Source organism: Anomalospiza imberbis, chromosome 12, assembly GCF_031753505.1.
Source record: "Anomalospiza imberbis isolate Cuckoo-Finch-1a 21T00152 chromosome 12, ASM3175350v1, whole genome shotgun sequence".
Lineage (NCBI taxonomy): Eukaryota > Metazoa > Chordata > Aves > Passeriformes > Viduidae > Anomalospiza > Anomalospiza imberbis.
Window position 1 is genome coordinate 13,197,687 of NC_089692.1, and position 27,321 is coordinate 13,225,007.

At 45.7% G+C, this 27,321-nt stretch overlaps 1 protein-coding gene across 7 annotated transcripts in view; it reads left to right on the forward strand.

Annotated features, from left to right (window-relative positions):
* The first annotated feature begins 227 nt into the window (after positions 1 to 227).
* The window catches only part of WDR59 (WD repeat domain 59), a 48,815-nt gene continuing 21,721 nt past the window's right edge, over positions 228 to 27,321 (forward strand). For 6 of the 7 annotated variants that reach the window (XR_011003417.1, XR_011003418.1, XM_068202837.1 and 3 more), the window contains exons 1-15: positions 228 to 459; positions 4,620 to 4,669; positions 6,418 to 6,553; positions 9,693 to 9,778; positions 10,677 to 10,757; positions 12,751 to 12,788; positions 14,747 to 14,835; positions 15,297 to 15,413; positions 16,382 to 16,459; positions 17,205 to 17,361; positions 19,083 to 19,162; positions 21,309 to 21,441; positions 24,493 to 24,617; positions 25,488 to 25,652; positions 26,449 to 26,544. Coding sequence is in view for 4 of the 7 variants with exons in the window: in XM_068202837.1 (XP_068058938.1) it covers positions 406 to 459; positions 4,620 to 4,669; positions 6,418 to 6,553; positions 9,693 to 9,778; positions 10,677 to 10,757; positions 12,751 to 12,788; positions 14,747 to 14,835; positions 15,297 to 15,413; positions 16,382 to 16,459; positions 17,205 to 17,361; positions 19,083 to 19,162; positions 21,309 to 21,441; positions 24,493 to 24,617; positions 25,488 to 25,652; positions 26,449 to 26,544 (1,485 nt within the window). In the remaining 3 variants the exon portion in view is untranslated. Of the gene's footprint in view, positions 460 to 4,619; positions 4,670 to 6,417; positions 6,554 to 9,692; positions 9,779 to 10,676; positions 10,758 to 12,750; positions 12,789 to 14,746; positions 14,836 to 15,296; positions 15,414 to 16,381; positions 16,460 to 17,204; positions 17,362 to 19,082; positions 19,163 to 21,308; positions 21,442 to 24,492; positions 24,618 to 25,487; positions 25,653 to 26,448; positions 26,545 to 27,068; positions 27,172 to 27,321 lie in introns of all 7 variants that reach the window. The other variant, XR_011003419.1, reaches the window with a different exon arrangement.

The following is a 27,321-nucleotide window of genomic DNA, read 5'->3' on the forward strand; positions in this document are numbered from 1 at the left end:
GCCCCCGGCCCCCCCGGCCCGCCGCCCTTAACCCCTGCACCGCCGCCGCCCGGCGCTGCGCTCGCCGCCGCCGCGGGACGCGGAGCCGCCACCGCACCGACGAGCGGGCGCTGCCCCGCGGAACACAACCCTCGACCCACGCCACGCACATATCTCGCTCTGTAGCGGGGCTGCGACCACCCCCGGGCCTCTGCGGCCAGAACCCCTCCGGAGAGGCCGGGCCCGCACGGGGACCCCCCCCTCGGGCCGTGGGACCCCCACCGGCTCCACGGGACCCGTTGCCCCTGTTCACCGGGCCGGGGGCGGTAGGGGGGTGGTGAGCGGCGGGACTACATCTCCCAGCAGTCCCCGCACGGCGCTCCACGGCGCGCAGGCGCGGCGCAGGCTCCGCCGAGGCGGCCCAAGATGGCGGCGCGCTGGAGCAGCGAGAATGTGGTGGTGGAGTTCCGCGACGCCCAGGTCGGGGGGCCCGGGGGCTGCCGCATCGCCGCGCCGCGGGGGCAGCCGCCTGCCGGCCCGTGACGAGCGGAGCGGGGGGAGGTCCCGGCCCGGGAGGGCTCGGCGGCCCCGCGGGGCCTTTCGGCGGCGATGGCCGGGGCTCAGGCGGTCTGGAGTCGTTTGCGCGGAGATAACGCCTTAATTCACGGGGCACTTAATTTCTAATCTTAGTTAGATCTTGTATTTTTTTAAGTATACATTTTCAGGCCTAACATACGATATTGCCACTTCCCACACGTCTTTCCTCATTTCCTTTTGCTGGAGGAGCTCAAGGCCAGCGTGGATGGGGCCCTGAGCCACCTGGTCTAGTGAAAGATGCCTGCGTGTGGCAGGGCGTTCGAATGAGAGGAGCTTTAAGGTCTCTGCCAACCCAAACCGTTCTATGGCTCTGTCACTTTTCACGGAGACTGTTACAGCTACTGTCTCACTGACAAATAAATTGCTGAGTGTTGCTTGATTAAAATAAAAAGTGGCTTGTATTTTTTTTTTTTTTTTTTTTTTTTGTAAATAGCAATAAGGTCAGCTTTTGTTTTTGAAGCTGATGGTGATAGTAGAGCTCCGCTCAGAGTTTGTTTGCTCGCATGCTGTTGTAGTAGTTGTTCTTACATCCTTGGAAGTGTTCATGGCTAGGCTGGACAGGGCTTAAAGCAACCTAGTGAAGGTGTTCCTGTCCATGACAGGGATTTGGAACAAAATTATCTTTAATGTCCCTTCCAATCCAAGCCATTCTAGGGTTCTGTTCTAAGAAATGTGGGGGTTTTAAGGTGTTGGCAATAACTTAAGAAAGCTAGATATAGTGGGGGAACTATGAGATACTTCAGCAGGAAACCCAAAAAGATTTAAAAAATAGGTCTGGAAGCTGTTTTGTCACATTTGTCTTCTTGTGCTGGAGCAGTAAGGGCTCTGTATTCACCATTACAAACAGAGGCTTTGAATCCTGTGTTCTGCATCCAGCCTACCCCCTGTAAGCTCACAGAGCTTTTCACTTTTGTACCTCAAAATCTTTGTATTAGTTTTCCTCCCAGAAGCTTTAAAGCAGCCTCGTCTGCTACTGAGGATTTGTCCTCAGGAAACCAGCAATGAGATATGAGGGTACATCTTCCTACATCACAGATTCGTGTTGCATCTGGCTCAGGAGATAAGGAGGCCTCATGACTTTATTGCTTGCTCATAATGTCTGCTGTGTGGGAGCAGAAGGGACAGGTGTTGCCACCCCGTGCTGCAGCAGTTGGTTTCCGTGTCATTCCTGCACTGGCACAAACCTTGGCAGAGGGTGAACTTGGGGGTTTCAGTCACTTTGCTTTACTCTGGTGTGATCTTCCTGGAGCTCTTCTGATCTGCCTGCTGTCCCATATGAAACCGGAGAACTGCTGTGGCTGGGGCTGCCAGACTGCTGCTTCAGGCTAAACTCGTATATATATTTGTGTCTGAGCTTTTATTTTAGAAGTCTACAGGAACATTTTTGCAGGTGGGAAACCTGAGCTTGAGAAATTGGAGCACCTTGGCTGAAATAATCCAGTACCAGTCTTGAACTCTGCATGTAGGCCACACTATGTCCAAAATCCCTACCCTAAAAACAACCTAAATGGAAACAAGAATCAAAAGAGTGGGCAGCTGTTTCATTTATAGCCAGTACACCTCTGCAAGCACTCCATGCTGGAGTGTGTCATGAGAAAGCTACAGCACCCAACCTGTAGCACATCAGAAAATCACTGTGTGTTTTGGGGCCTGTGTTACCTACGAGTGTCATTTTTCTGTACAAGCTGACAGAGGTGGCACTCTGTGTATTGATTTAAACAGGACCCATAGGCTCTTCTTGGGCTGTTGGCACTATCAAAAGGAGAGCAAAACTCACCCAGTGCTGAAATGGAACCATTTGTACCAATTCAGTGTGCGGATGGGAGGTTGGGTATGCAGGGAATTGGTATTGCTTGTTAAGAGTTTGCAGCTCTTGAAAAACACCATGGCCCTGTCAAATTGGGTTGGTGTGTTGCCTGTCAGGTGGAGAGAATGAAGCTAATTTGAAAACTAATGAAAGTTCAGACATGAAAAGGAGTTTTCCTTGGCTTGCCTAGAAGAAATCAAGCAAAATGCCAAAGTAGATGAAGTCTGAGAAGATGCTGCCTGGACTGTGGGTTCAGAGCAGGTTCTCAAATGTGCAGTGCTCCTGCTGTGCTTACTCATGTCATTGTTATTCATGAGCAGCAGTTCTAGCTATCCACAGTGTTGTTTTAGGATAAAAACTGCTTTCGGGTTGGTTTGTTCAGTTTAAACTCCCCCCTTCTGGAAAGTTGTGCTGTGAAGACTGACAAATCACTATACCGAGCACATTAAATGACAGCTGTTTGGTTTTTTTTCCCCCTGTGCCTAGATAAGGCTCTTGTATCATAGGGAATTGTTTGTTGCTGTAAAACAACTAAATTTGTGACCCATCAGAGTCGCAGCCTGACATGTGAAACTTTTTATGTCACTCTGATTGTTCATTACATTTTATGATGCTTGGTGCCTGGAAAAAACAGTTTACCAGTGTTCATTATTGAAAACAATTTGTAAGGACTTATGAGATCCTGGTGCCAACACTAGAAAAAATAAACTTGTATTTGAAATTATCAATCTTTTTTTTTTTCTGTCTTGAAAAAGATGGCTCCAACTGTATGAAATATGTCTCCTGACTACCTCTTCATCACATGAAAAAGCTCTGATTACTGTAGTGGCTTTAATGATCCTCATTTTAATTTCTCAGAAGAAAAATGTGTACCATCTGGGAAAAGTTCTTTCTTCTGTTGATTTGTTTTGTTTGGTTAGTTGTTTTTTGGTTTTTTTTATATAGATTCAGTAACCTACTTTTTGCAGGTTTTGTTCTGTGTTTTGCAAGATGCTGTGGAGTCTAGAAAGCTGGAATTGTTTCCTTATCATTTAGAGATCTTAAAACTAGCTGTTTATTTACAGCATTAGCTTTAGGACTAGGGAAACTTGTCAGAAGATTGGATTTGCTGCCTAGGAAAAAGTAATGAAAGGGGGTTGTTGCTGGAACAGTAAAAGTGGAGAAATGGGGTTTGGTTTACCATGAGCTCCTGCAGAAACTCTGCAGGCAGCAGTAGCTGTTTGCCACGTGGGCTCTAGAGAAGAATGGGTCCGTGATGCTGTTTTTCCCTCACCTGGGGTATTTGCAAGGAGGGGATGAACCCTGGCTGAAAAAGCTCAGAATTTGTGATGGATCTGTCAGATCTGACTGAAATGGAGTGGTATTTCTGTGTTGTCTGTCAGGTTTTAGTGATGCTTGTAAGTAGTAACTGTGGGACATCCTGAAGTCTTGTTACATCCATGCTGAGAGCACTTAAAATCCTGAACAGCAGCAGAAGATACATCATGAGCCTTCAGAGAGGTGGCTTTGAAGATGACAGCAGTTAGTGTGAAGAATGTGGGGCATATTCTGATTTTTGTACTGTGAATGCTCAAAACTTTATTGAAGTCATATCCACGTTTATGGGCTGAACTGTTCAGCTTTCCAAGTAAAATCTTCCTTTATTCTCTTGGCATTTAAACAAGATGATCAGCTAGTTCATTCTGCACAAAAAGAGGGGGAGACAATATCCAAACAGTTCTTTTTAATTTTTTTTTCCCAATGGCCTTTAAGTTATCTCATAGCCTTCTTTACAAGCAATACGAAGTAAATTCTGATGCCTCTTGGCCATCTCTCATTTTTGGAGACCAGCCATACACAAAAGGTTGCACTTCTGTCTCACAGTACATAAATAATGAAATCTGTCCCTGCAATGAAAGAGACTGAGGAGGTTCCTGAGCAGGAGCAGAGGCTGATTAATACAGATTATTAGAGATTGCTGATTGAAAGGCTGCAGCTGTGATTGCCATGGCAGGGAGAAGGGAGCAAGGGCTTAGTGCTCATAATGTTGTCTGCCAGGTTTTGTTTTCAGTTTATGCTAACGAAGATGTTTCTGTGTGCTGTCCTGCATCCCAGAATCAACCACTACACCCATTGCCCCACTGTGCTACTTTAAGGGGATGTTACTTTCCTGAACTCCTCCCTAGAGCCATATGTTTGACTGAGCAGCTGATCTGACAGGTATTATTTAATTTTGTTCCGTGTTTCTCTCTAACAGGCGACCGCGATGTCAGTGGATTGCCTGGGACAGCGCGCTGTGCTCTCAGGGTGAGTGTGACAGTCCCCGTTGGAAGTGTGACAGTCATTTCCACAAGCCAGACCAGCAACCTTCAGGCTGACCTCAGCTGGAGGGTTGATGGATTGTTTCAGAAAGGTGCAGCTGAATTCTGTTCAAGGCTTAATGAAACTGATTCTGGGTCATGTTCCCAATGGGATACAGATTGGAGAGACAGCAACAAGAGCACAATAAAATATTGGTGTGGCTTTCCTGGTAAATTCCTTCCCAAATCCCCATATGGGAGATGGAGCATCATCTGCCTTTTCTGCTGTGTTGTCTGCTTTTATAGCCTGAGAGTCTTGGAATAGCTAGGGATGGAGAAATCTCTCCACCTATTCTTTTGAGAAAACACTTAGTTGAAGGTGATTTCTTTGTCCCTTTTGCTTCCTGCATTTGCTATGTTTTTAATTAAAGGCAGTTTTAAAAGTGAAGTACTATTTGGATTGTCTTGAAATACAGATTAGATTATTTCCTAACAAAATTCGCCTCAAATATTCCCACGGGGCTCTCTGACCTGCTGCTCTGCTGGTTCAGTGTGGGATGATACTCACAAATACAGTAGGTGCCACAGACTTCCAAGTTGCCCAAGTTTCTGGGAGAGCTTGGTTACGTATCCTCCTCCAGAGCAAGTCTTCAACCAGCTAAGCAGTGCCTTTCCAGCTCGTGCTTTTCATTACTAACAGCTATTCCTGTCCCCCTGTCAGTGACACAATTGACACACCAATTAGGATGTTCATTGCAGGATCTTGTGAGTATAGCCGATCTTTGGTCAGCCTTCAAGGAACCGAGTCCTTTGGTACAAATCGAAGCGGTGCTTGCTTCCATGTAAAGCCTTAGTCTGGCAGTGCTGTACAGGAATAACAGGAGGAATGGCCAGTGCTCAGAGCAGCTGTATGGTCACTTTGCAGCTGAGAGATGATCCTCATCTGGGTAATTACGTAGGGTTCGTTATGTTTTGATGCTGGTCCTCCATAGGGTTCAGCTGGCTCACAATTATTTCTGGGCAGTTTCTCTTGCTTTTAAGATGAATCACACAGGATGATACCTTGCTTTGTGGGGAGTTGGCCACATCCAGCAGGATGTATGAGCTCAGGTTTGCCATCACGCAGAAATATTTCTGCTGCAAATAGAGTTAGCTCAGGTAAGTAATGGAACCGAATCTGTGCAGGACTGTGTCCACCCACGTTAACAAGCTGCTGCAGCTGAGCATTAAGCTCTTTGCAGGTGTGTTTGTACTGTTGGTGGAACCAAGCCCTTATACGGGTGTGGAAAGAAGCACCCACGTAGAATCATCTTTGTCAAGGCTCATTAACTTGCTCAGAGCAACCTATCCAGGCTGAAGCTGTTGCATTTCACTCCCAGGCATGTGCCACTTAGGCTCTGCTGCTGCAGTGTTAGGCCTGCAAAGCCTGTTTGAATGTGTTTGCACCATTTTCCAGCACTTCCTTTGGAATCCAAGTTACCTGGGTTTTAAAGTGGTGTAAGCTATCTGTAACATTTGCAGATCCTGTTTACTTTCAGTGTGTCTTGTCTTTGTTGGGGGGTTGTGGGGTTTTATTTAAGTAAATTTTGAAGTATGTAGTCACTATTTTCAGGAATAGTGTTTTCACTTGTCTCATGAAATGCTTCTCTTTTGGTTCTTGTGCCTCTAGACACAAGGCTGTGAGCTCCATGTGGGCTTTGGGTTTTGAGATCAGTCCTGTGAGATGCAGCCCCTTTGTGTCTGTGTGTCTTGCAGCCGCCGTTTCCTCTACATCGTCAACCTGGATGCACCAAACGAGGGTCACCGGAAGATCTCCCGGCAGAGCAAGTGGGACATTGGGGCGGTGCAGTGGAACCCCCATGACAGCTACGCATACTACTTTGCAGCTTCGGTAAGTTCACTCGTTTTAAAGTTGTAACTCATCATCTTCCCTGGTCTTTCTTTCATGGGTGAGCCTCTGCAGAGCTGGAAGGCTGTGTGGAGCTGGCACAGACATGCTTCTGCAAGTCACATTGCAAGATCGAGGCCTAACTCTGATTTACTGCCAGCAAGGTGTTTTGCTGGATGGCTCTCACTTATTGGCAACTCAGGATTGCATCTAGTTTTGCTCGCTTGTCATTTACAAACCACTTTGCCAAATAAATCAAGCATCCACATGGTTCTTTTCTGGAGGAAAGTGCTCTCTTTCTGATTTCTAGTCTGAGATTTGTGCACTTCTTGAATTTCTTGCTCTGTGCGGTTTTGTTTTCACCTCCCTACCTTGCTGCTCGGCTGTGGTGCACCAGGCAGTCTGTAAATAGCACAGGTCAATACTGGCTTGTAGCTTGGGGTTTGCAGCTGGGTGTGGACTGTATCAGTGAGGAGTTCATGAGGCAGTGGGTTGAGCTGAAGAAGCAGTGATGGCTATGTGAGACCGAATGCAGTTTTCAGCTCTGCTCTGTACTTGGTCTGTCATGCTCTGCAGCTTGTTCACCCAGGGCCCTGAGCTCTGCTGATGGAAATCTCAGCCACCACCCACAGCACCGTGGCAACTGGCACCAGCCAGGTGGAGACTGTTTCCAGAGTGAGCTGCCTTTTCTGCTATGTTGTCTGCTTTTATAGCCTGAGAGTCCTGGAGTAGCTAGGGATGGAGAAATCTCTCCATCTATTCTTTTGAGAAAACACCTAGTTGAAGGTGATTTCTTTGGATTTTTGTTCCTTTTGCTTCCTGCATTTGCTATGTTTTTAATTAAAGGCAGTTTTAAAAGTGAACTGCTGCTGTCAGCTAGGAGCCTCTGCCTGTTTGCTCTCTGACATTCCCCAGTCTGTCCCTTTCCAGCTCTGACACATGACTGATGTCTTAAAGGTGCCTTCAGTAGCAGTCTGCTTCTGAGCAGAGTGTAAAACTGGCAAAAAGGTGTCCTTCAGTGCCACTTCTGGGTACAGTCTGTAGAAACCAAAACCAAGTAAGGAAATGCACTGGGCAGGCCACAAGTGGAGCAGGAAAGCTTCTTTTCAGATATATTCTGAAGACAATATCCAGTGATGAGTTCATGCTGATCTGAGCAGGATCCTGCTGCAAAGGGGAGCTGTGCCCATCTCACCCATCTGAGCACTCCTGCCTCTTGCTGCTCTGAGTGGATACAGGAAACCATCTTGTTCCAGTCTGAAACCCGGTGTAGCTGGCATCAAACCTTGCTGCTTCTATTTATAAACAAAGGTACAATGATGCTCTGGGGATTTAAACATAGTTGCTGACACACACTGGTTGAGGAATCCCCAAGATGAGATCAGGCAGCTTTTTCAGTTTGGGTCAAATATACCACCTTCCAAGCCATTTCACTATGTTGTAAACAGCCCAAGGGTCTTATCCTTCTGCATCCCTGTGGATGGAAAAGGGATGTAAAAGGCTGCCATCCTGTTTGCCAGCAGCATCATTTGTTAATTGGAAGTGGTACGGGCAGAGAGGAATCTGTCCTTGTGTTTAGCTTCTTTCCAGAAGAGCTGGAGCAAGTTCTTTTGTTGTGCTTGGCTGTGTCTGCCCTCTGGCTCAAGCATGTTTTTGGGGACTCCTAAGCTGTTGTTTCAAAAATGGTGGTGTTTTCAATCCTAGATCCTTGTCTTTTCTTTTGTGTGGCCACAGTCTCTTGAACAAGAGGATGATGAAATTGTTGGAAGTGAATACTGATACTTAATGAAAATCACAGTTTTTTAGAAAATGCTCCTGTTGGGAGGAGCAATCTCTCTGGTGATCATTATCTTGTGTCTTGTCTCTGGAGTCCTGGGTAAATCCCATTGGGTAGTTTCACTCTACCCCTTAAATACTTCTGTCAATGGGAAACATGCAAAGAGTTTTTTCTTGCCCTAAGCTCTTGTGCAGCCCTGCTGTGAGCAGTTAGAGAAATGTTATATATTATTGCTGAGCTGGGATGAGAACTTTCATTTCAAAGAAAGCTGTAATGTTTTATCTATCTGCAAGTTGAAATTCACATGAAGCAGCTTTGGGATAGGAAGAAAATCCACCACCACAAAAAAAAACTGCCACAAAAATTGTAATGTAACAGTTGGACTCAGTGCTTTTAGAGGTCTTTTCCAACCTCAACAACTGTGTTTTTCTATGAACTCTCTTATCTTTTCCCTCATCTACCTCAAAGTCTGAAAACAAGGGGCTAATGAAAATAACATTTTAAGGTCATGTTCTTTCAGGTTTTGCAATATCTGCATGAATTTCCAGTCATGATCCACTGTGCTTAGCACTCTGCATGCACCCACAAAGGCAATTCCAGCCCCAGAAAGGTTAGACTTGGCCTGGCCTGAAGTGAACCTCGATTGAGACAGAACATGAATTTACAGCACAATAACTAGTTTCAAGTAACTTTGCATGTGGCTGCATTTGGGCAAGGATTTATTCCTGGAATGAGTGAAGGAACCCTGCGTAATTTTGTCATTGATACATCTGGTTTGCCATTGTTTTTTACAGCTAGTGATAAACACTTAAAGCTTTTCTCCTGGGCTGGCATGGATTGGGGGAGTACCCTTGAGGAGGTGTCCTTGAAGCCATTAGACTGCATTGTTTGTGTTTGGCAATGGCCCTGATTATCCCAGAAGGGAAATGAAAGAGAGCTGAGGACAACCAGTGGTAATCCATCATCCCCTTCACCAAAACCTCCCACTTGTGAGTCTAACAGACTGGCAGGGTATTCCTGCAGAGAGAATTTGTCTGCCTGTTGCCTGCAGTTACAGCATGTTGTTAGGAAATAAAGACCCCGAGAACATAATTTCATGGAAAGATTTTGCAATGTGGGATTTTTTTCTCGATTTCTAGTTTATCTCAAGTTTTAAGTGGGTGTAATTAAACTGTAAGCTTTTGAAAGTCCTTGCAGCCTGTATTTCATCTTTGCTCTCCTGCTTTGGGCAAGGACTTAGCTAATCACAGCATGACTCATTGTTAACTGAGGCTGTTAAAGTGAAGGGAACTGGTCCTAACACACAGATCCGAGTCCTACCTTGTTGGCCTGAGACCGTCTCTCCTTTCTTCCATCTAATTGCAGAGCAATCAGCGCGTTGACCTGTATAAGTGGAAGGAAGGTAATGGGGAAGTTTGCACATCTCTGCAAGGACACACGCGTGTGATCAGGTGAAGAACAAACAATGCTGTGGTCTGCTGAGTGGAAAATAATGCATTGTTTCATAGAAGCTGAATGTTTTGGTCCTAGCCCCACTCAGGCTCTGCTCTGAGACTGTTTTTACTCACTTCTCTGGACTGGACTGCCTTCCCATTCGGAGGTGATGTCATGTGTGAAGTGGTTCACCCTCTCATGGCTCCCCCAGTTTATCAACTTAGTGCTTGATGGCTCGAATGTCATTGCCTTAGGCTGCTGTCCTTGTAAAGAGCAGCAGCCATCATCTGGGAAACAGCATGTTTATTAAATTGAATCCCAGCTGTGTTTCTGTGTGATAGCAGCTTAATTAAGGCAGGTAATCCCAAAGACCAAGTTTAGAGAATGTTACAGTGGTGCAGGGGAGATTTTTGCCTCTTGTTTTAAGGTCGCATTTCAATGCTGGGTTGGAAATGCAGTTGAGGGACTGCTTTTACTCAAGCTCCAGACTGTGGGAAGTGTTTGCAGCCCTTGAAATGACAGTTGTTTGGGCTGACTGGAGGCTGTTTGTGTCCCAGGTGCACTTGGTGTTCCCAACAGGGAGGCATCCCAGAGTCAGGGGTTGATGCCAAGGGTGTGTGGTTACTGAAAACTCTTTGAGACAGTGTCCCTTTGCCTGGAGGGGAAAGAGCACACACACAGTAGCTGTAAAGTTCAGGACTAGGAGGATGCTTCATTGGAATTTACTTAGAAACATTTCATTGCTTCTTGGAATTTACTTAGAGAAATTATTAAGATCTTGCTTTTTACTTTAAAAGTTTCAGTAGATGTCATGGAGCTGCTGTGAATTTGTTGGAGAATGTACTGGCAGCTTGTGAAAAGTTGGTGCAACATCTGTGTGCTTTTCTTTACTGATCTATGATTTTGCATTTGCAGTGACCTGGACTGGGCAGTGTTTGAGCCGGACCTACTGGTCACCAGTTCTGTGGACACATACATCTATATCTGGGACATCAAGTAAGAATCAGTATGTTTCTGCATTTTGGGGAAATCACTAGGACTCTTTTCTGTAATTATCAGCTTGCAGGGCAAAGCATGCCCTGATGGCTGCTGCTCTTTAGCTGTGCTTCCAGGGCCTTCAGCTATTTCCCACTGTCTCCAAGATGACTTCTGCTCCCCTATTTTCAAGCCAGTTCAGAGTCAGTCATGGGCAGTAGAGTGGTACAGTTAAGATTTAACTGCCTGGCTTCACTCCCTGCCCACTTCAGATATTTTGTTGGGCGCTTCTCCTGGAGCCTAAGGTTGTTCCTCAACCTTCTGCGGTTATTTTAGCTCAGTTAATGAGCACCATTTCATGATCCTATAGCCATTTTCTACTAAATTCATTTATTGTTGCTGGTTCTCCCTCAGTGGTGGGAAGACTGACAATGGTATTCAGGAAGGTTTTCCTGTTTGTACCTTCCCTCGTTTCCTGGTGTTGCTTTCTGCTATGAGTATTTTCAGGGTAGCAGATATTTCCAACTATATGTCCAAATTTAAGCCGCAGATTTTACACCTGAGAAGCAAGGAGCTGGTACTGGAACTGCTGGGTTCTCTTGCTAGCTGTACAGCTCTTTATGACCCCCAGCAAATCACATTGTTCCTCTCTGCCTCCCTTGCTCAGTTATAATAGAGGATAATTATATAACCCAGGCTACCCGGAGGCTTGCTTAGTTCCTATGAACAAGCACTTAGATCCTTGCTGAAATGGTGCTTGAGAATGACAATGTATTATTAATGTGTAATTAAAAGACATAGAGATACAATAACTGCCGGTTGTTTTCCTGTGATACTATCTTAATGCCAAGAAGAAAAAATAGAGATGTCTGAAGGTGGTTATCAGAACTCCTCCTTTAACTCTATTTTGCCCTTCCATTGTTTTGTGTCTGCCTGTATCACTAGCCCAGAACTGCTTCCTTAGGCAGTCTCTGAAAGCCTCTACATCCCACTTGTGCTGGGAAAGGCTCTGAGCTTGCTGTGGCACTGAGGTGCTGGCGCTGCTGGCCTCCAGGAAATTAACATCCTGGTGAAGTGACTGTCTCTAATGACACCCTAAGGAGGTAGCCCTGCAGTAAGGGCAGCTGGAAATTCCCCACTTAATTTTTCATACAAAATAACTTTTTGATTAGGCAGAAATTCTTGGAGGGAGAGGAAGACAGTATTACTTATTTTCACTGTCACTTTTCATGAAAGAGCGGGTGAAATCCTGAGGAGCAAGGCCAGGAAGTAAATTATTGCATTGATCTGTGCCCTGGCTGCTAGGAGATGTCATGGTGCCGCACTGGTTTCTGCCGCTGCAGAATTTGGTTTGTAGACAGACAGACTTTAGTCTGCACACAGCTGGGCTGATTTTCTACTAATTTTGTTATTATATGCTAGACATGAAGTTTTTGCTGTGTAGTAACTACTCCATCTGCTTTGAATCAGGATCTGCAAAGGCTCCACAAATACATCCAAGTGGCTTTTGTTGAGTGCTTCCAGAGCTCTGTTTGTTCCTTTAATCCTCCTTGGAAAGGTTGTTTTGTTGCTTCCCACAGCAACAATTCGTGAGCCCTGTTTCCTTGCCTACCCAGTTGCAATATGCCACACTTTGTGTATTTTTCTCCTCCCTCTAGTCCAGTCCAGCTCTGTCCTAAACTTCTTGCTGCATGTGCTGACAAGACAGGACTGTAGAATGGATTGGGTTAGAATAGACCTTAAAAATCTAGTTCCACCCCTCTGTCAAGTGCAGGTACACCTTCCAGAAGACCAGGTTGCTCTAAGACCCATCCAGCGTGGCCTTGAATACTTCCAGGAAGGTTGTTGTCCTCCAGCTGGTCACCCTTATTCCATTTAATGCTGGTGTATTTTGGTGAGCAGAAGGTACATTAGGTCTGAAGTCAGCAATAATGTTAGTGCTGGAATAGCAGGGAGCTCGCTGGGAAGTCTGGACTATGCTTTGTGTACTTACAGTGGCCACATTGTATTTCAGAGACACCAGGAAGCCCACGGTCTCACTCTCTGCAGTTGGTAAGTCTGATGTGTGTGATGTAGGCATTAAACAACATTATTGTTGCATGCCTCTACCATTATTCCTCCCTCCCTTCATGCTCCGAGGCCAGGCCTGGCAAAGTGCAGGAGTGCCACCATGTGTGATTGTCCCATGGAGTGCCACCATGTTGTTATTGTGTAGGAGCAGCCTGAGAGGCTCCAGTTCACTCCTGTTAGAGAAGCAGAATTCAGAAGAGATGTGGAGCCCCTTGAGGTTCCCAGTCATGGAGGGCAGTTATGGCACTTGGAATTGCTGCCCTGACATAGGTGAATGGCCACATGGAGCTTCCTCCCTGCTTAACCACCTTGCTGCATTGCTTGTCCTGGGTTGCCTGTCTGTAATTTTCTCACGTCCTTTTATGTTTGATTGAATCAGATGAGGAACTAAACCATAGCCCAAGCAGCTCTCTGTGCCAGCCTGTCCCCTCACTCATTCTGGGTTGGATATAGCAGCTGGCTGTATCTGCTTCCCTGGGGCACCTACAACATGCAGGGAGCACACAAGGTGCTGTCTTTGGGCTGTGCTTTCTCTGGAAAGGCTCTTGTCCTGGCTGCTGGCAAGGTGTGTGTCCAGCCCCTGCAGTACCACCAGCTGGCAGGTGCTGCATGTCTGTCCTCACTGGCTGGAGCTGGGACTGGGCATGGATGATGAGCAAAACGTCCTTTCCCCGAGTTACTGTCCCCAGTACTGGAGCAATCCTCACAATGTGTAACTCTCATGCTCTGCTGCTTACATCTCCTTAGGCTACACATCTGCAGCAGCTCCCATTCCCCTCCCAGCCAGCAAACCTCTCTGTCACAGAAATGCAAAAAACCTTACTGAGTCAGAGAGAAGCAGTGCTCGGTTCTGATGTCTGGGGTGAGGTTTCACGGCTGAGCCAGCCCAGCAGCCTGCTCCCCAGAAAGCTTCCTTGCTTCCTTCCTTCCTTCTGTGCCTGCTGCTGCTTAATGCTGGTCCAGACATTTGTGTACCCTTCAGTGAGTGGATCAAATCAATCAACTGGCAGTCTATTTGCAGCTTTTTATCTCCCAGAATAGCTTTTTGCCAGGTTGTCAGGATGAATCTGCTCACCATGCAGCAGGAGGTGTGTAGTGGAGGTGGGGAATGGCAGCAGGCTGTGATCTGTTTAGCTTTCTCATGGATCTCACCTTTCTGATAGCTCAGAAGGTTTGAAAATACTGGCAGAATAAGGATGAACAGATGCATTATGCTTACAATACCTGAACAATCCACATTAACTGAAGCTGTGCTTTGTTTCTATTAGAAATAACCACCCATCATCTGATTTGAATTGAGTCCCTCATGATACCACATATAAGTCATATCTGGACCATCATCCATTTTCTTAACACTGTCATTGGTGTCTTTGACTTTTGTGGTATATTTTGACAGATAGACCTTCTGGTCCACCCAGTGAGTCCACCTCCAGCTGGCCACACCCTAGGTCACCTGCACTGCAGCCTTCTCCTACACATGTATTTTAATCATAGATCAATAGCACTAGTTGCCTGTGTAGCAGCTGATAGTATGGGGGGTGGTGGGGAGATGAAACAGGCCCTAAGCACCTAAAAGTAACTGGAATAAAAAGAGAGGGGATTTGGGAAGGAGGTGATGAACCTACATTTCTGGTGTGGAGGAAGTTTCTCCATCTGAGCTAATCGACATGAGTATTCTAATCAGGTACAGCCCCTGGCTAGAAGATGTGATAGGGATCTCTAAGCATGCAACTGGAACACTTTGCTGTCCTGAGGATACAAATGATACACTGAGGAACCAGGAGTTAATAATTTTCATGCCATCCTTCATGCTGGCTTCTGGGATATCCTTCCTCTGAACTGCCTTTCCTGGGCTAAGAGCAGCTCTAGGCCCAGGCAGTGGGACTACTGTGCTATTTTCTCTTTAAATGCTTATTTTGGCCTGCTCTGTTTTGCTGCAGCTGGAGCTTCCCAGGTGAAATGGAACAAGAAAAATGCCAACTGTTTAGCAACAAGCCACGATGGGGATGTCCGAATATGGGACAAAAGGGTAAGCTGAGGGATTTTTGAGCAGTCTGTACATATTCCCACCTACCCAATGCAGATATTCCTCTGGTGACAGATAAATACTGAGGAAATGTGCTGCTTTATCCCAGATCTCTCTTGTGGCTCAGTTTAAACTAGAGAGAATTGGGAGTCCAGGAGCCTGAAGAGAGTATGTAGTTAACCTCCTTCCTCAGAGACTGTAACCATTACCATTTTCCTTTTGATCTCATAGTACTTAACTGTTGAACTGAGTATAAAGTATGGTTAGGGCTGCACTTGGTGACTGGAATTTGCCATACCTTCACAAGATGTTGTCTTCAGCTACTTCTGCTGAGCTATTTGCTGTTCCCCAGCAGGGGTGGTTGTTCTAACTGTCTTGCCCTGGTTAAAGTCTCTTTTTATGCCAAAGAACTAGACCAAATTTCAGGTGTCCTATGCTGAGAAGGACAGTGTCTCTCCTTGCAGAAACCCAGCACTGCAGTGGAGTATTTGGCAGCTCATCTCTCCAAAATCCATGGTCTGGACTGGCATCCTGACAATGAGTATACACTGGCCACTTCCAGCCAGGACAACTCTGTCAGGGTAAGTGTTGTTTCTGCAGTTCCTGCTAGGGAGTAGGAAAGATGGTGGAACAGATCCCCTTCTGTTGCTGCTGAAGTTTTGGGAAGTGCTTTACCATTGGCAAGATCTGGATCTTTATTGTTTGGTTTCTGGCCACCTGGTGTGTTGAGCCAGGACTGCACTTTCAGAACAGGCAGAGACGTCATTGAAGAATGGGTGCACATACGTTTGCCACATATCTGTGGAGATTAGGGCAGTATTGAAGCTGAAAACAACTGTCTCTGCCTGTTGCTTGCCAGAAAGGAACAGACCACACATGCCAGAAGAGCCTTTTTCCAGAAATGCATGTTGCCAGCCTCAGGCTGATTATAGCAACTTGAGGGAGACATACTTCAGCCCCTGGAGTTTCCAAACTCATGTTGAACAGGATTATCAATAAGAGACTGCCTGCAAGCACTGCTGTGCAGGGCCTCTTACTTGCAGGGAAATAGTGTGCTTTGTATGCCAGCCAAATGGAGTTCATTCACACTGAGCTGAGCTCTGAGGCAAATGCAGTTGATATGTATTCTAGCAAAGCAAAAGGTTAGATTCTTCATTAGAAAATTAGCAGTAACAGCAGGGTAGGCTTGCCTCCAGCCTAGACTGGCACGTTGGCTGGCAGCCTGAAGAGTACCTTGTAGCTCTGAAAGCCCAAGCAGGCTGCCTGTCTCCCTGCTCTAATTATTCAAGCTGTGATCACTGTGAATATGACCCCAAGTCACTCATTTTCTAAGGGATGCTGCCAGATGCTGATAGCTTAGTATTTGTCCTTTGGGGCCGTCTTTGCTGTTAATGAATGGGATTACTAATGATGCTATGGGCACCCTGGCATGCTGTTTGGTCTGTTCTATCTGCAAGCCACATGGAAAACTACAGCCTGAAACTATAGCCAGCTGACTCCTGCCTTTGCTTGCCTTTCTCTTGGTTTGTTTTTTTTTTTTTTTTCCAAGTTCTGGGATTACCGTCAGCCTCGGAAATACCTCAGTATCCTTCCCTGCCAGGTTCCCGTCTGGAAGGCAAGATACACGGTCAGTGAGAAACTCCCACCAGTTCCACTTGTGCTCTGAAAAGAATGGACAAAGAGGCATTTGGACAAAGAGGCATTAAATAAAGAACTGCCATAGGGTTTCTCACCAGTTCTACTTGTGGACATTATTAAGTTGATTCTAAAAATCCTTCTTGGTGTCTATAATGCGAAGAAAAGCAGCATCCATAATGGGGGCATTCAGGAGGAGTGAGCCAGCACCCACCCAAGTGAAGCTAAGGCTCTTAATATCAGTCATAATCCCCAAAGATCTGAACATGGCCTGAAGCCAGTGCTGTGCCTTGAATCTTGATCCCTTTTCCCTGTCCAAACAGGGAGGGGTATAGGACTGGTTTCCATGTTCCTCTGAGCATCATGACCCTGAAGAGCTGCTGGGACTCAGCAGTTCTTGCAGCTTCGGGCAGATTGCAGTAAGGATTCCCAGTGAAAAGTCAGTGGTGAAATCCCTCCAGCCTCACAGATGAAAAGTGAGGAAGCAGCAGAAAGAAGTTACTCATATTAAGTGAGCTGCATTGAGTATCTCAGTGTACTACATCTTATCCCTTGAAACACAGTGTTTTTGCACAGCAATTGCCTTGAACCTTCCCAGGTTTTGGCCTGGTTCTGTTTTGTGCTGAGCTCATTTAAAACCTTTGCATTTGTGTTGGTGGGAATAGGGGAAAATGAGAGTATGATAATAGCAGCATGGGAACTCTTCTTGGCTAACTGGAAGGGTGTTTCTCCCTAAGCCTTTCAGCAATGGACTGGTGACAGTGATGGTCCCCCAGCTCCGTCGGGAAAACAGTCTCCTCCTCTGGAATGTCTTTGACCTGAACACGCCTGTCCACACTTTTGTAGGACATGATGATGTGGTGCTGGAGTTTCAGTGGAGGAAGCAGAAAGAAGGTGAGTTCAGGGTTGAATGTGCTGTCTTCTCTACACTGTGGCTGTCAGCTAACCAGGGGTGTGGAGACCTGGCTCCTGATTGCAATGCTGTTGCTTTTTGACTCATGCCTTTCCTTGAAGTAGCTCCTGCCCACCTTCCTGCCCCCCACTGCCTCCCTCAAACTACAGCTGTTCCGTACTGGTTTTATGACAATGCTTACGGAAGCACTGCCTTGTTTCCATGCTAACAAAGCAAATCTACCAAATGCTGAGTGGGTCAGTGGTGACTTTCATTGCTTCCACTCTCCTGGGAGTCTCTTTTTAAATGAATCATTCAGAATAAATTTTGCAAATTCTCAGATAGGTGCATGAGTGCAGGCACTCTTTCCCTGCTCAAAGCTGCAGGCTAACCAGTTAACCCCTCATATCATGGCCTGGATCAGCAGCCTCCAGCATATCCCAGACCACAGACCCAGCAAGCACACCTTATTTGTCTGCTGCAAGACAAGGGAGGAATAGTGTGGGATAGGGAGTCTGCTGTTAGAGTTCATTCCTGACTAAATTTTCTAGTGTAAGCAGCTAAGAATAGGAGATTCTGTACCAGGGGTTTCATAACCACACAGAGCACAGCTTTGTTTCCAGCACCTCAGCTGCCACTGACAGAATGTGCACGTCTGGCTTTGGTGTCACTTGTGCTACAGCTTTGCAGTGCCGTGTGAAAGTACTGGTCCAGGCCTTTCCCACCAGCTGCTGGGGCCATTCAGTTAAGTCACCTCCTTCTCCACGACTTGATTTTCCTCTTTCAAAAAGAGAAGAGCAATGGAGAGCTGTGCTAGGATCTGGAGACACAGGCTAAGATAGTTTGTGAATGAACATTGAAGCAGGCTTGAGCTACAGTTGGTTGTCTTAGCTGCTTTAATAGCTGCTTTAGCTGCTTTAATAGATACATACTCAGGCTTGGACTTCTTGCTTGTTTCAAGCAACATAAATCAATCACACAAATATTCCAAGTCTGCTTCAGCGTGGAGACAACCAAGATAGCACAAATTTCCTTCCACAGAGTCTGTTGTGCTGTATTTAGACAGCCCCTGTGCCTCAGCAGAGGGGTGTAGGAAGCAGCTGTGCAGCAGCAAATTCTTAAGCATAGCAGCTGTTTGACAAGGGAAACTTAAAACTGTATCACAAGACCTAAACATGGACATAAATAGGTCTGTGTACCTCTCCCTGTTGATAGATAGTATGTGGTTAGATCTATTTCCTTACAACCTGAACTTGGCATCATCCAACTGATTCAGAAGCAAGAAGAGGAAGGGCAGAACCACCTTCTCATTGCTTAGAAATGTTATAAAACATCTAAATCTTGAAACAGATTTGATAAACTAAAAGGTATTTTCACTTTACAGTTATAGTTGAGAAACATTTATTTTTACTATACTATTTCTTCTATTTAAATAAATGTTGTGGATCTTCTTTATTCTGGTTGTGTCACATTCATTTTACTTGAAGCTTTTGGCTTGTACATCACAGCCTGTTTAGAGGTGTGGTAGCTGTGGTGTGAGGAGGCACAAATGCTAATGTACTTGGGTCAATTTGAAGCCAAAAAGGACGTGCTCTGCCTTTCAGTTTAGTGCCTTATCCATTGGATGTGCCTGCTGGCTTGTTTGAATGTGTCTACACTGAACACAAGGCTGAGATAGTCTCTGTTTTCTGGTGGGGTCTCTAATTGTTTCTGTCCTCTTTAGGCTCTAAAGATTACCAGCTGGTTACGTGGTCCCGGGATCAGACCCTGCGCATGTGGCGGATTGACTCCCAGTTGCAGAGGGTACGTGGACACTCTGGTTCTTGAACGGTAGACACTTTTCTTACAGCCTGGATTCACCTCCCCTTCCTTGCACTCCCAGTCACTCCTCTGGTATCATAGAGCTGCAGACACAGAAGCCAGCTGCTGCTTCACTTTCCTCTTCAGCTCCCACCCAAAAACATCCCCAAGGACACCTGTGATGGATCTTCTCTTTTGAGCCTGTGTCTCAGAAGTTTCAGTGGCTGTGCAAGGCTGCTTTGTTGTCTAACATTAAGTGCAGAAGTTTGTTTGGAGAAAGTGGAGGGCAGTTACTGCCTGCATTGCCTCTAAAATGACATGTCCATGGCTGCAAGACTGCATTTCTTGGTGGTTTAGGTGACAGGTAAACGTAGGGATTGTGCCCTCCTCTACCTCCCCTTGTGTCCATTGCCTCTAAACCTGGGGTGGGTGGTGTGAGTGTGTGGATCTGCAGCAGTTAAAGATTCTGATGCAATTACTAGAACAGCTGTGCTGGCTCGTACCAGAGGTTCATATGGCCACAGTGGGCCACATGGCCCTGTCACATCTTCAGCTGATGTCTCGGGAGGGGATAAGAAGGAGGCAGGCAAGAAGTGATGTTTCTCTCAAATGCCCTGTCAGCCTCCTGCTGTTTGCAACTTAGAGGCTCATCGAGTCTGGCATCTTTGTATTTGGTAGAGCTTGATGAATGTCACTTCCATAGATTTGGACTTTTTTTTTCTTGGACCTGTGTAAATTTTTGTCACCTTAAACATCAAACAACAAGGAGTTTCATGGCTTTTCTGCATGTTATGTGGAAAACCAGCTCATTTGTTTATTTTGCCACCTAATTTCATTCCATTGAAGATGAAATGAGCCATATTCTCTGTGGTACTGATGATTCTGTAGGCCTCCATCCTTCTCAGCTGCGTCCTTTTTCAAGTCAAAAGGTCTTGATTTAATCCGTCCTTTGTACTAGAACTTTGATTGTCCTTTTGCCTTTCACGACCCTTTTTCAATTCGAGTATATACCTTTGGGGATGGGGATCTGAGCTTTGTTCTTTCCAAAGAATTCTCAGTACTCAGTTTAGTTTGTAAATTGTTTGGCCTAATTCCATGAAATCATCAGCTTAGTCTTGTTTCTACATCTTGTTCCCTCAGCTTGAACTTTCAGCTTGAAATTTTTCCTGATGTGTGTTACTTTTTATTTATCTGAGCCAAAGTTCATCTTTCATTTTTATGCAGTTGCTCTTGTAAGGTCCTTCTGTGATTGTTTGCCATGAACCACACTTGTTACTGCCCTGAAAAACTTGGTGGCATCAGCAAACCTGGTCATGTCACTATTCGCCTCCTATTCCAGGTTTTTAATGAATATGTTGAGAAGCATGTGTCCCAGCACAGATCCTGCAGGAGTCCTGCAGGTCTGTAACAAACTTTCTCTGTAAAAAATGACCCTTTACTCCTACCTGATATATTTGCGAACATTTGATTTCTTTCCTGTCTTTAAATCAATTGTTCATTCATGTTAGAGCCTTTATTTTTCCTCTACTGCTCCCACTCTTTGTCCTCATCTTTGTCTGGATCAAACTACGCACATGATGGCATGTTGCTGGTGACCAACGCTGTAATTTGCTACATCACACCATTATCCTTTCTTTTCCTTTCATCTTCCCAGTTTTCTTGTGCTGAACTTCAAATCCAGGGTTTTATAGTCTCATTTTGATACAGGACCTAGAATAGGACCCTATGTATATACCTGGGTCTCTAGATCCTACTGGAGTGTAAATATCAAATGCAGAAAGTGTGCTACTATTGAATTTGATCTAAAAAAATCAAATATGTTTTAACAAATTCAAGGAATTGAAGTAATATCAGTTTTAGTTTTGACTAAAGGTAAACCTCTGTTTCTTAGACTGGCCCTGTCAATTAAGTGGCTTTTGAAATGAGCAGGAGATTTGGCCAGGCTGTCTGAGGTGACAGAGTTGAGGGTACTGGAAAATGAAAGATGACCTGTCTTTGTCACAGGAACAATGCAGTCTTAGTCATGACTGTTGCGTGGATCGACCCACCTTGCAAATCCATCTGTCTGGAGAAGTGAGTTGTTTAGTGGTGGCTCTTCCCACAACTTGGATTCTGTTGTGCAGCGTGTGGGTGTGTTTGTTCTTTTCAGCTCTGTGCTAATGATATCCTGGATGGAGTTGAGGACCTCATTGATGGGATTTCTCATCTGCCAGAGCCAGACAAGACCCTTCACCCCCAGGACACGGAGCCCCAGCATAACTCTGGACATGGGGATGAGGAAGGTGAGAGAAGTGATGGCTTGTGGAACCTCAAACACCAGCATCTTTGGGTTGGGAAGAAGATATATCTTGGCATAAGAAAACATAGGCAAAGCACAACCTGCCGCTGCTTCAAAGGTTAATGGATTCCTCATCAGGGAGGAGGAAAAACACTAGGGGTTCCTCAGGATGGTCCTCCCAAGTTTTTTGTCTTCTAACACAATTATTCTAGCTGTAAAATGAAGCTCCTCCTTGTCATGATTTTCATTTAATTGCATGCTCTTTAGGTTGTAGATGTGGCTTGTTGCCAAAAGTAAGGCAATCAGAAAGTAAATTCCGCCTTTTAAGAAGTTAGATTAGTTTAAGTCAAGACATGAACCTTCAGAAGAGGGAGTGTGTGAGTAAGGCACTCTGACACAAGCTGCTTACATCACACCTGGTACCTAAACATTTCTGCTGGGGTCACTGTGTAAACTGATCTAACAAGGAGGTGTTTGCTGGTGTCTTCACCAGAGGAAGATATGGAGACAGGTCATGAATTTTTGGTCATGTATTGATGGAAGGAGGCTGAAGGCTGACACAGCAGAGGGGGGATGGATAGTATCTCTGGCTTCTGATATACTGAGCGTTGGATGGGAGACAACTGGACAGAAAGTATTTGTTTGTCCCTACAGAAAAGAAGGCATGCAAGGAAGGAACATGAAGGAGGCTTAGTGTGGTTAAGGCTCTGGCCTGGTTAAACATTCAGGGTTAGTGTTTGAACAGTGTAAGTACAAGGAGAAGAGGTTATAGCATTACATGGTGATGTGCATGGAAAAAAGGCATCTAAATGGATTTCTACAGCTACATGGAGGAAGAAGAATTGGGTCCACCAATGCCTTTATGTCAGTTTGGGTTTAAATTCACAGCTCCTTTCAGTGTTGCAGCTGTGCCACAATGGATCCCCATGTGATGGGTTTAAGGGGAATCAATTTGATTCTCCCTTTGGCTTGCCAATAAACTGCAGAGAAGGGAAGAAAGTGGTCTTTGAATAAAGGAGCAGTTGTGAGGTCCCTTAGTGAAAGCATCTCTTCCTAACTGTAAGTTTCTTGCTCAGCAATTACCAGTGAAGTTCCTCTCTGCCTTCTGTCCTGTGTGGCAACAGAACAAGTTTCTGAAAGCCATCAGAACTTCTGTCAATGTCAGGGTTTTATAAGATGATAGAAAAAGCCCCAGATACCTGTGCTCCCCATGAGCAGTACTTCTTGGGCAGCACAACCTCTCTCGTTCCAGCTGGGAGCATTCTCATTCTGGCTGCCTGACCTCTCTTTTTTCCACAAGAGAGAGTTAACTCTTCCACTGTCCCTGATGATGCACATCCAAACATCCCATATAGTTTCTATGTGGGTCTGGTTTCCATGTGGTTTCTTCTTTGGTTCAGACTGTTACGGTTTTCCTCGTGGTCAAAGGGAATGAATATAGCTTTTCTGTAGCAGGGTAGATTCTGCTGCAAATAACACGACTGCAGGATTAACGCACAAGCAAATCTCTAGGTAGGAATTTCAGTTCTTTCTAGCCAAAAAGCTATTGTGGACTGTTGATGTTTCACCCTGGGGGTGGCTGCATTTCAGCTGCAGACAAAGCCTCCATGTTACATTAGTAAAGCACTTTGGGGGAGCTTTTGAAGAGATCAGCGCTCTGCAGGTGAATGAGAGAGCCCCAGCTGTGCCTTCGCTGCACAGCTCTTGCTGCTGCTTACAGAGGAGCTTTAGGAATCTGTACAAATGCATGGCTTTGGAGGATTAAAAACTAATTGGAAGGGAATGGGAGGAGAAGACAAAGGGAGGGTACTGCCCATACTGGGAACCTCCAAGATGGCTTTTCAGTAAGCTATGTGGTGTCTTGAGCTAGAAATAATTATCTTCCCTGAGAGCCACTGATCTTCCTTTAATCTCCTTTTCAGCTCCCTTTTCTGGAATATATCTAAGCGCTGTAATAGAATTGCAAACAAGAACGATTGGCTAAGCATCCTACCATCCAAATCCAGCAACCCATTGGGTAGTGGTAATACCAGATATTTGTTCCTGCACCAAAGTCAGTAACTTCTAGGTGAATGCCTGTAAAAGGTCAACTTCTTGCATTTCTTTTCATTTATTTGATTTTGCTGGGAATAGTCTGTGCAATGTGATATTGCAAGTGTGAGAATGACAGCTGAAAAATCAGGGCTTCCCTTCTGTCCATGGAACCATCATAATAAAATATATTTGGCCTTCTTAAGAAGTGGTGCCACAACAAAATGCCCTTATGGAGCTACACAGCAAGAAGCAAGGCAAAAGCCAGGCACAACTACAGGCAGAGACCAATTCTTCTGAAACTCAGTGAAGTTTGTTATCTTAACCGTAATTCTTTGTGTCCTGCAGCACCTTGCCTGGGTGTTTAAATGTGTTCTGGCCTTCAGGGGTTGTTGTCCTCCTAAAAACTGCTGGAACTGGAGAGTTAGACACAGTATTTTGATGAGTCTTTAAAGGCTGTTAAAGCATTAGAGTGCTTTGCAACATTAAGTGCAAATGGCTGCAGCAAATGAAATAAGCTTCTTTTAGGACCAGAAATACTCCCTGCTCTTCCAAAGCATTGTTATGCTTTGGAAGATTTCCCTGAAAGTCAGGAATGGTGGGGTGTTAGTCCCAAAGACCAGAGCTCCTCCTGGAGACTGCTAGGGCTGCAGTTCTGTTTTGCTGAACTGAGACGCTCCAGTTCAGCCAATCATGACTCTGGCAGCACTATGTAGGGAGGAAAAAGGGTCTCACATGAGAAGAGGAGGACCATTTAGGACTGTACAGAGTACAGGCAGGTTCTGTACCCTTTCTGGGAGCCCTGTGTGCAGACAGCTTTGGATTTTTGAAGAGAAGGGTCAGAAACTTGCCTCCAAATATCAGCTGAGACTCTCCAGCTGACAGGTCTTTGCCAGATAAAACTCATACCTCCATGTGTCAGAAAAGCAGAGGAAAGCCTGCTGTTTTGGCTGCCTTCTGACGTTATGTGAAAAACTCTGCCTGTTATAGCTTGTCTCAACTTGTTTTCCATCTTTCCTGTCAGCCTTAAAAGAAGATTTCCTGAATGACCCCCTGGTAGGAAAGAAAACGGACCAACTGGGGCTGCCTCAAACACTGCAGCAGGAGTTTTCACTGATCAATGTGCAGATCCGAAATGTCAATGTGGAGGTACAGAGTTTCCTTTTGCTGGCTTGTGAGGAGGGGATGTGGGCAGGCTGGCTTACTGGAGCCTTTCAAGGAGAACCTTCTTTGCTGCAGTGACTGCTGTCTGTAAACAAGTTTTATTTTGAGCTGTCGAGATCCTCTTGACCAGGGGTAGTAAGAAAGAGGATAATCCCAGACAGTGGTGTGAGTGAAATGTTTCAGCACAGTAAGTACTCTGGCTGATCTTGAGAAGGCTGGATGGTGTTTTCTTCTCTGCCTAGACTGTGGAGTGGAAGGTGACTTGTTCCATGCAGTTGATCTCATTTCAACTGCTTCTGAATCCCATCTGCTGAGCCCTCCCTATCCTGAGCTCTGTCCCTCAGTTTTTCCCTCTTCCTTGCACTCCAAACTCTCCTCTGTGCATGGAAGCTGACTGGAGGCACAGCACTGAACTGGGCTGGGAGGCTCGAGGCAGCTGCCTGTCTCCTTTCCCCACCCCTGTGGTTTCACAGCTCATGACATGATCCTGATGTAGTTTTCTGAGACAGTGGTGCAGAATCTTAGAAGGTGCCTGTTACTGCTGCACTGGGCCAGGAGCTCTCCATGGCCAAGTGAAGTGGGCTGGGGTGCAGTGACTGTTGGGAGCAGGACCCCTTTCTTGGTGACACCTGGGCTGGCCACGGTCGCTGGATGCTGGGATGTCAGTCTGCTGGTGCGAGCTGAGCCTGTCCCCATCTGCCTGGGGCTTGTTGCTGTCACTGTGTTCCCTGCCCTTGAGAACAGCATGACTTTGTCTTATGTGCAGAGGAATCAGTCCCTCAGCATGAATTTAAGCCACTATAAGTGTAAAAGTCCTGGGAGATCTAACTAAAAACCAATTGCTTTTCCTCACAGATGGATGCAGTGAGTCGCAGCTGTACGGTGTCGGTGCACTGTGGCAACCACAGAGTCAGGATGCTGGTGATGTTCCCTGTCCAGTATCCCAATAATGCTGCACCATCCTTCCAGTTCATCAACCCAACCTCCATCACAGCTTCCATGAAGGCAAAGCTGCTGAAGGTGTGTGAGAAGTATGGGGTGTGTTTATAAATGTACAAATGATGGATACTTGACATCTGGATTTTTGAGACATAACTGAAACATCAGACCTTGCTGAAGACATACCACGGGTCATGATGAACTGGTAAATTGTGAAGCCCATAGGATGAGGTTTTTGTTTGTGCTGCAGCCCAGTATTTGCCTTTTTCCACCGCTTCTTCATTGCTGCTGTGTTCCAGTGCGATGTGTATTGCCTGAGAATCCCTGACATCCTTCTCCTCATGCAGTTGCCCTCAACCCAATAATAGACAAAATGACCAGCTAAGCATCCAGCTGCAGAGTGATACTATTTTTGAGCCAGGATGTTGCTTACTGCTCTACTACACAAGCTGCTTTAAAAATGAGGGGATTTTTTTTTACACAGGCCCTGCTAATTCAGACCAGGTGTTTGATCATCTGTTGTAGCAAATCCTATTGCTATTGAAATCCTTTCCCCAGCAACACATTGATGGATCAGTTCGGGTTTCTTCCTGAAAAAATCTGATTCATTTTGCCACAAACTGGTATGAAACATATGGGCTGCAGTAATATTGAAGCCTAAATCCTGGCTCAGTGTGCTGCTAGGTGAACCTCCGTGCTCTGATCAAAGCACACAGCCATTCCTCAGAGCAGACAGCACACCAGTGACTCCAGCGGACGTTAGGGGATGTCTGTGACCTGTTCAGGTCCTGGCATCTAAGCTGCTCTGCAGACAAAAAGGATGTGGGCAAAGTGTGGAGGTAACTGTGAATAAAGTTGCGTCTTGTATGTATTCCAGATACTGAAAGACACTTCCCTGCAGAAAGTGAAGCGGAACCAGAGCTGCCTGGAGCCTTGCCTGCGTCAGCTGGTCTCCTGGCTGGAGTCTGTCGTGGTACGGAGAACTGCGTGGGCTCTCTGCCCTAGTTTGATGTCTTTTCCCATGTCCCACACTTCTGACTCTGCAGTGAGAGTCTGGCCTCGTTAGATGTGTAAATAGACCCCTGTGACTGGCCATTACATTTGTGTGAGCACTTCTGGTTAATGTTGAAGAGAGCTGGGCAGATGATTAGATGTGTTTTGTTTTCCACAAATGAGCCCCTGAAGGTTTGCTTTGGGGAACTCTGATATCCAGGTTACCAGGAGTGACTGGAGATTGGAGAATCTTAGTGGTGCATGGTAACTTCCCAGCTCAGAATATATTTCACTGACTGCCAGGGCATGGTTATCATCTGTGAGAGAAGATAAGAGGCCTCAGGTTGTTGATGGATTCATTCTTGTCTGAAACGCAGTGGCAGATGTTTTCACCTCCTCAGTTTTAGTCAAAGACCCTTCTAGTCCTATTCTAGGGTTTTTGTTTTCTTCCCTGAAAAAAAACCCAAACTGTGAAAATCTGTTGTTTTTTTTTTTTTTCTGCAGCCTTGTGCTGAGGTTTTGTAGGGATGATACTGCAGATAAATGCAAGTCACACTCTGCTCTTAGCTGTGAGATCTGTGATACCTACTCAGCATCCCAGTGTCAGGTATTAGGTCTTTGTGTGGGTGAAGTGTACTGGAGTGGGTGTTTTTAGCATTCAGGAAAAGATTGGAGAGTCTCCTCTGGTTTATTTTCTGAGAGGTTTTGTTTATTCATCACAAAAAATGGGCTGGGGATTTTTTTACACGTGAAGGCT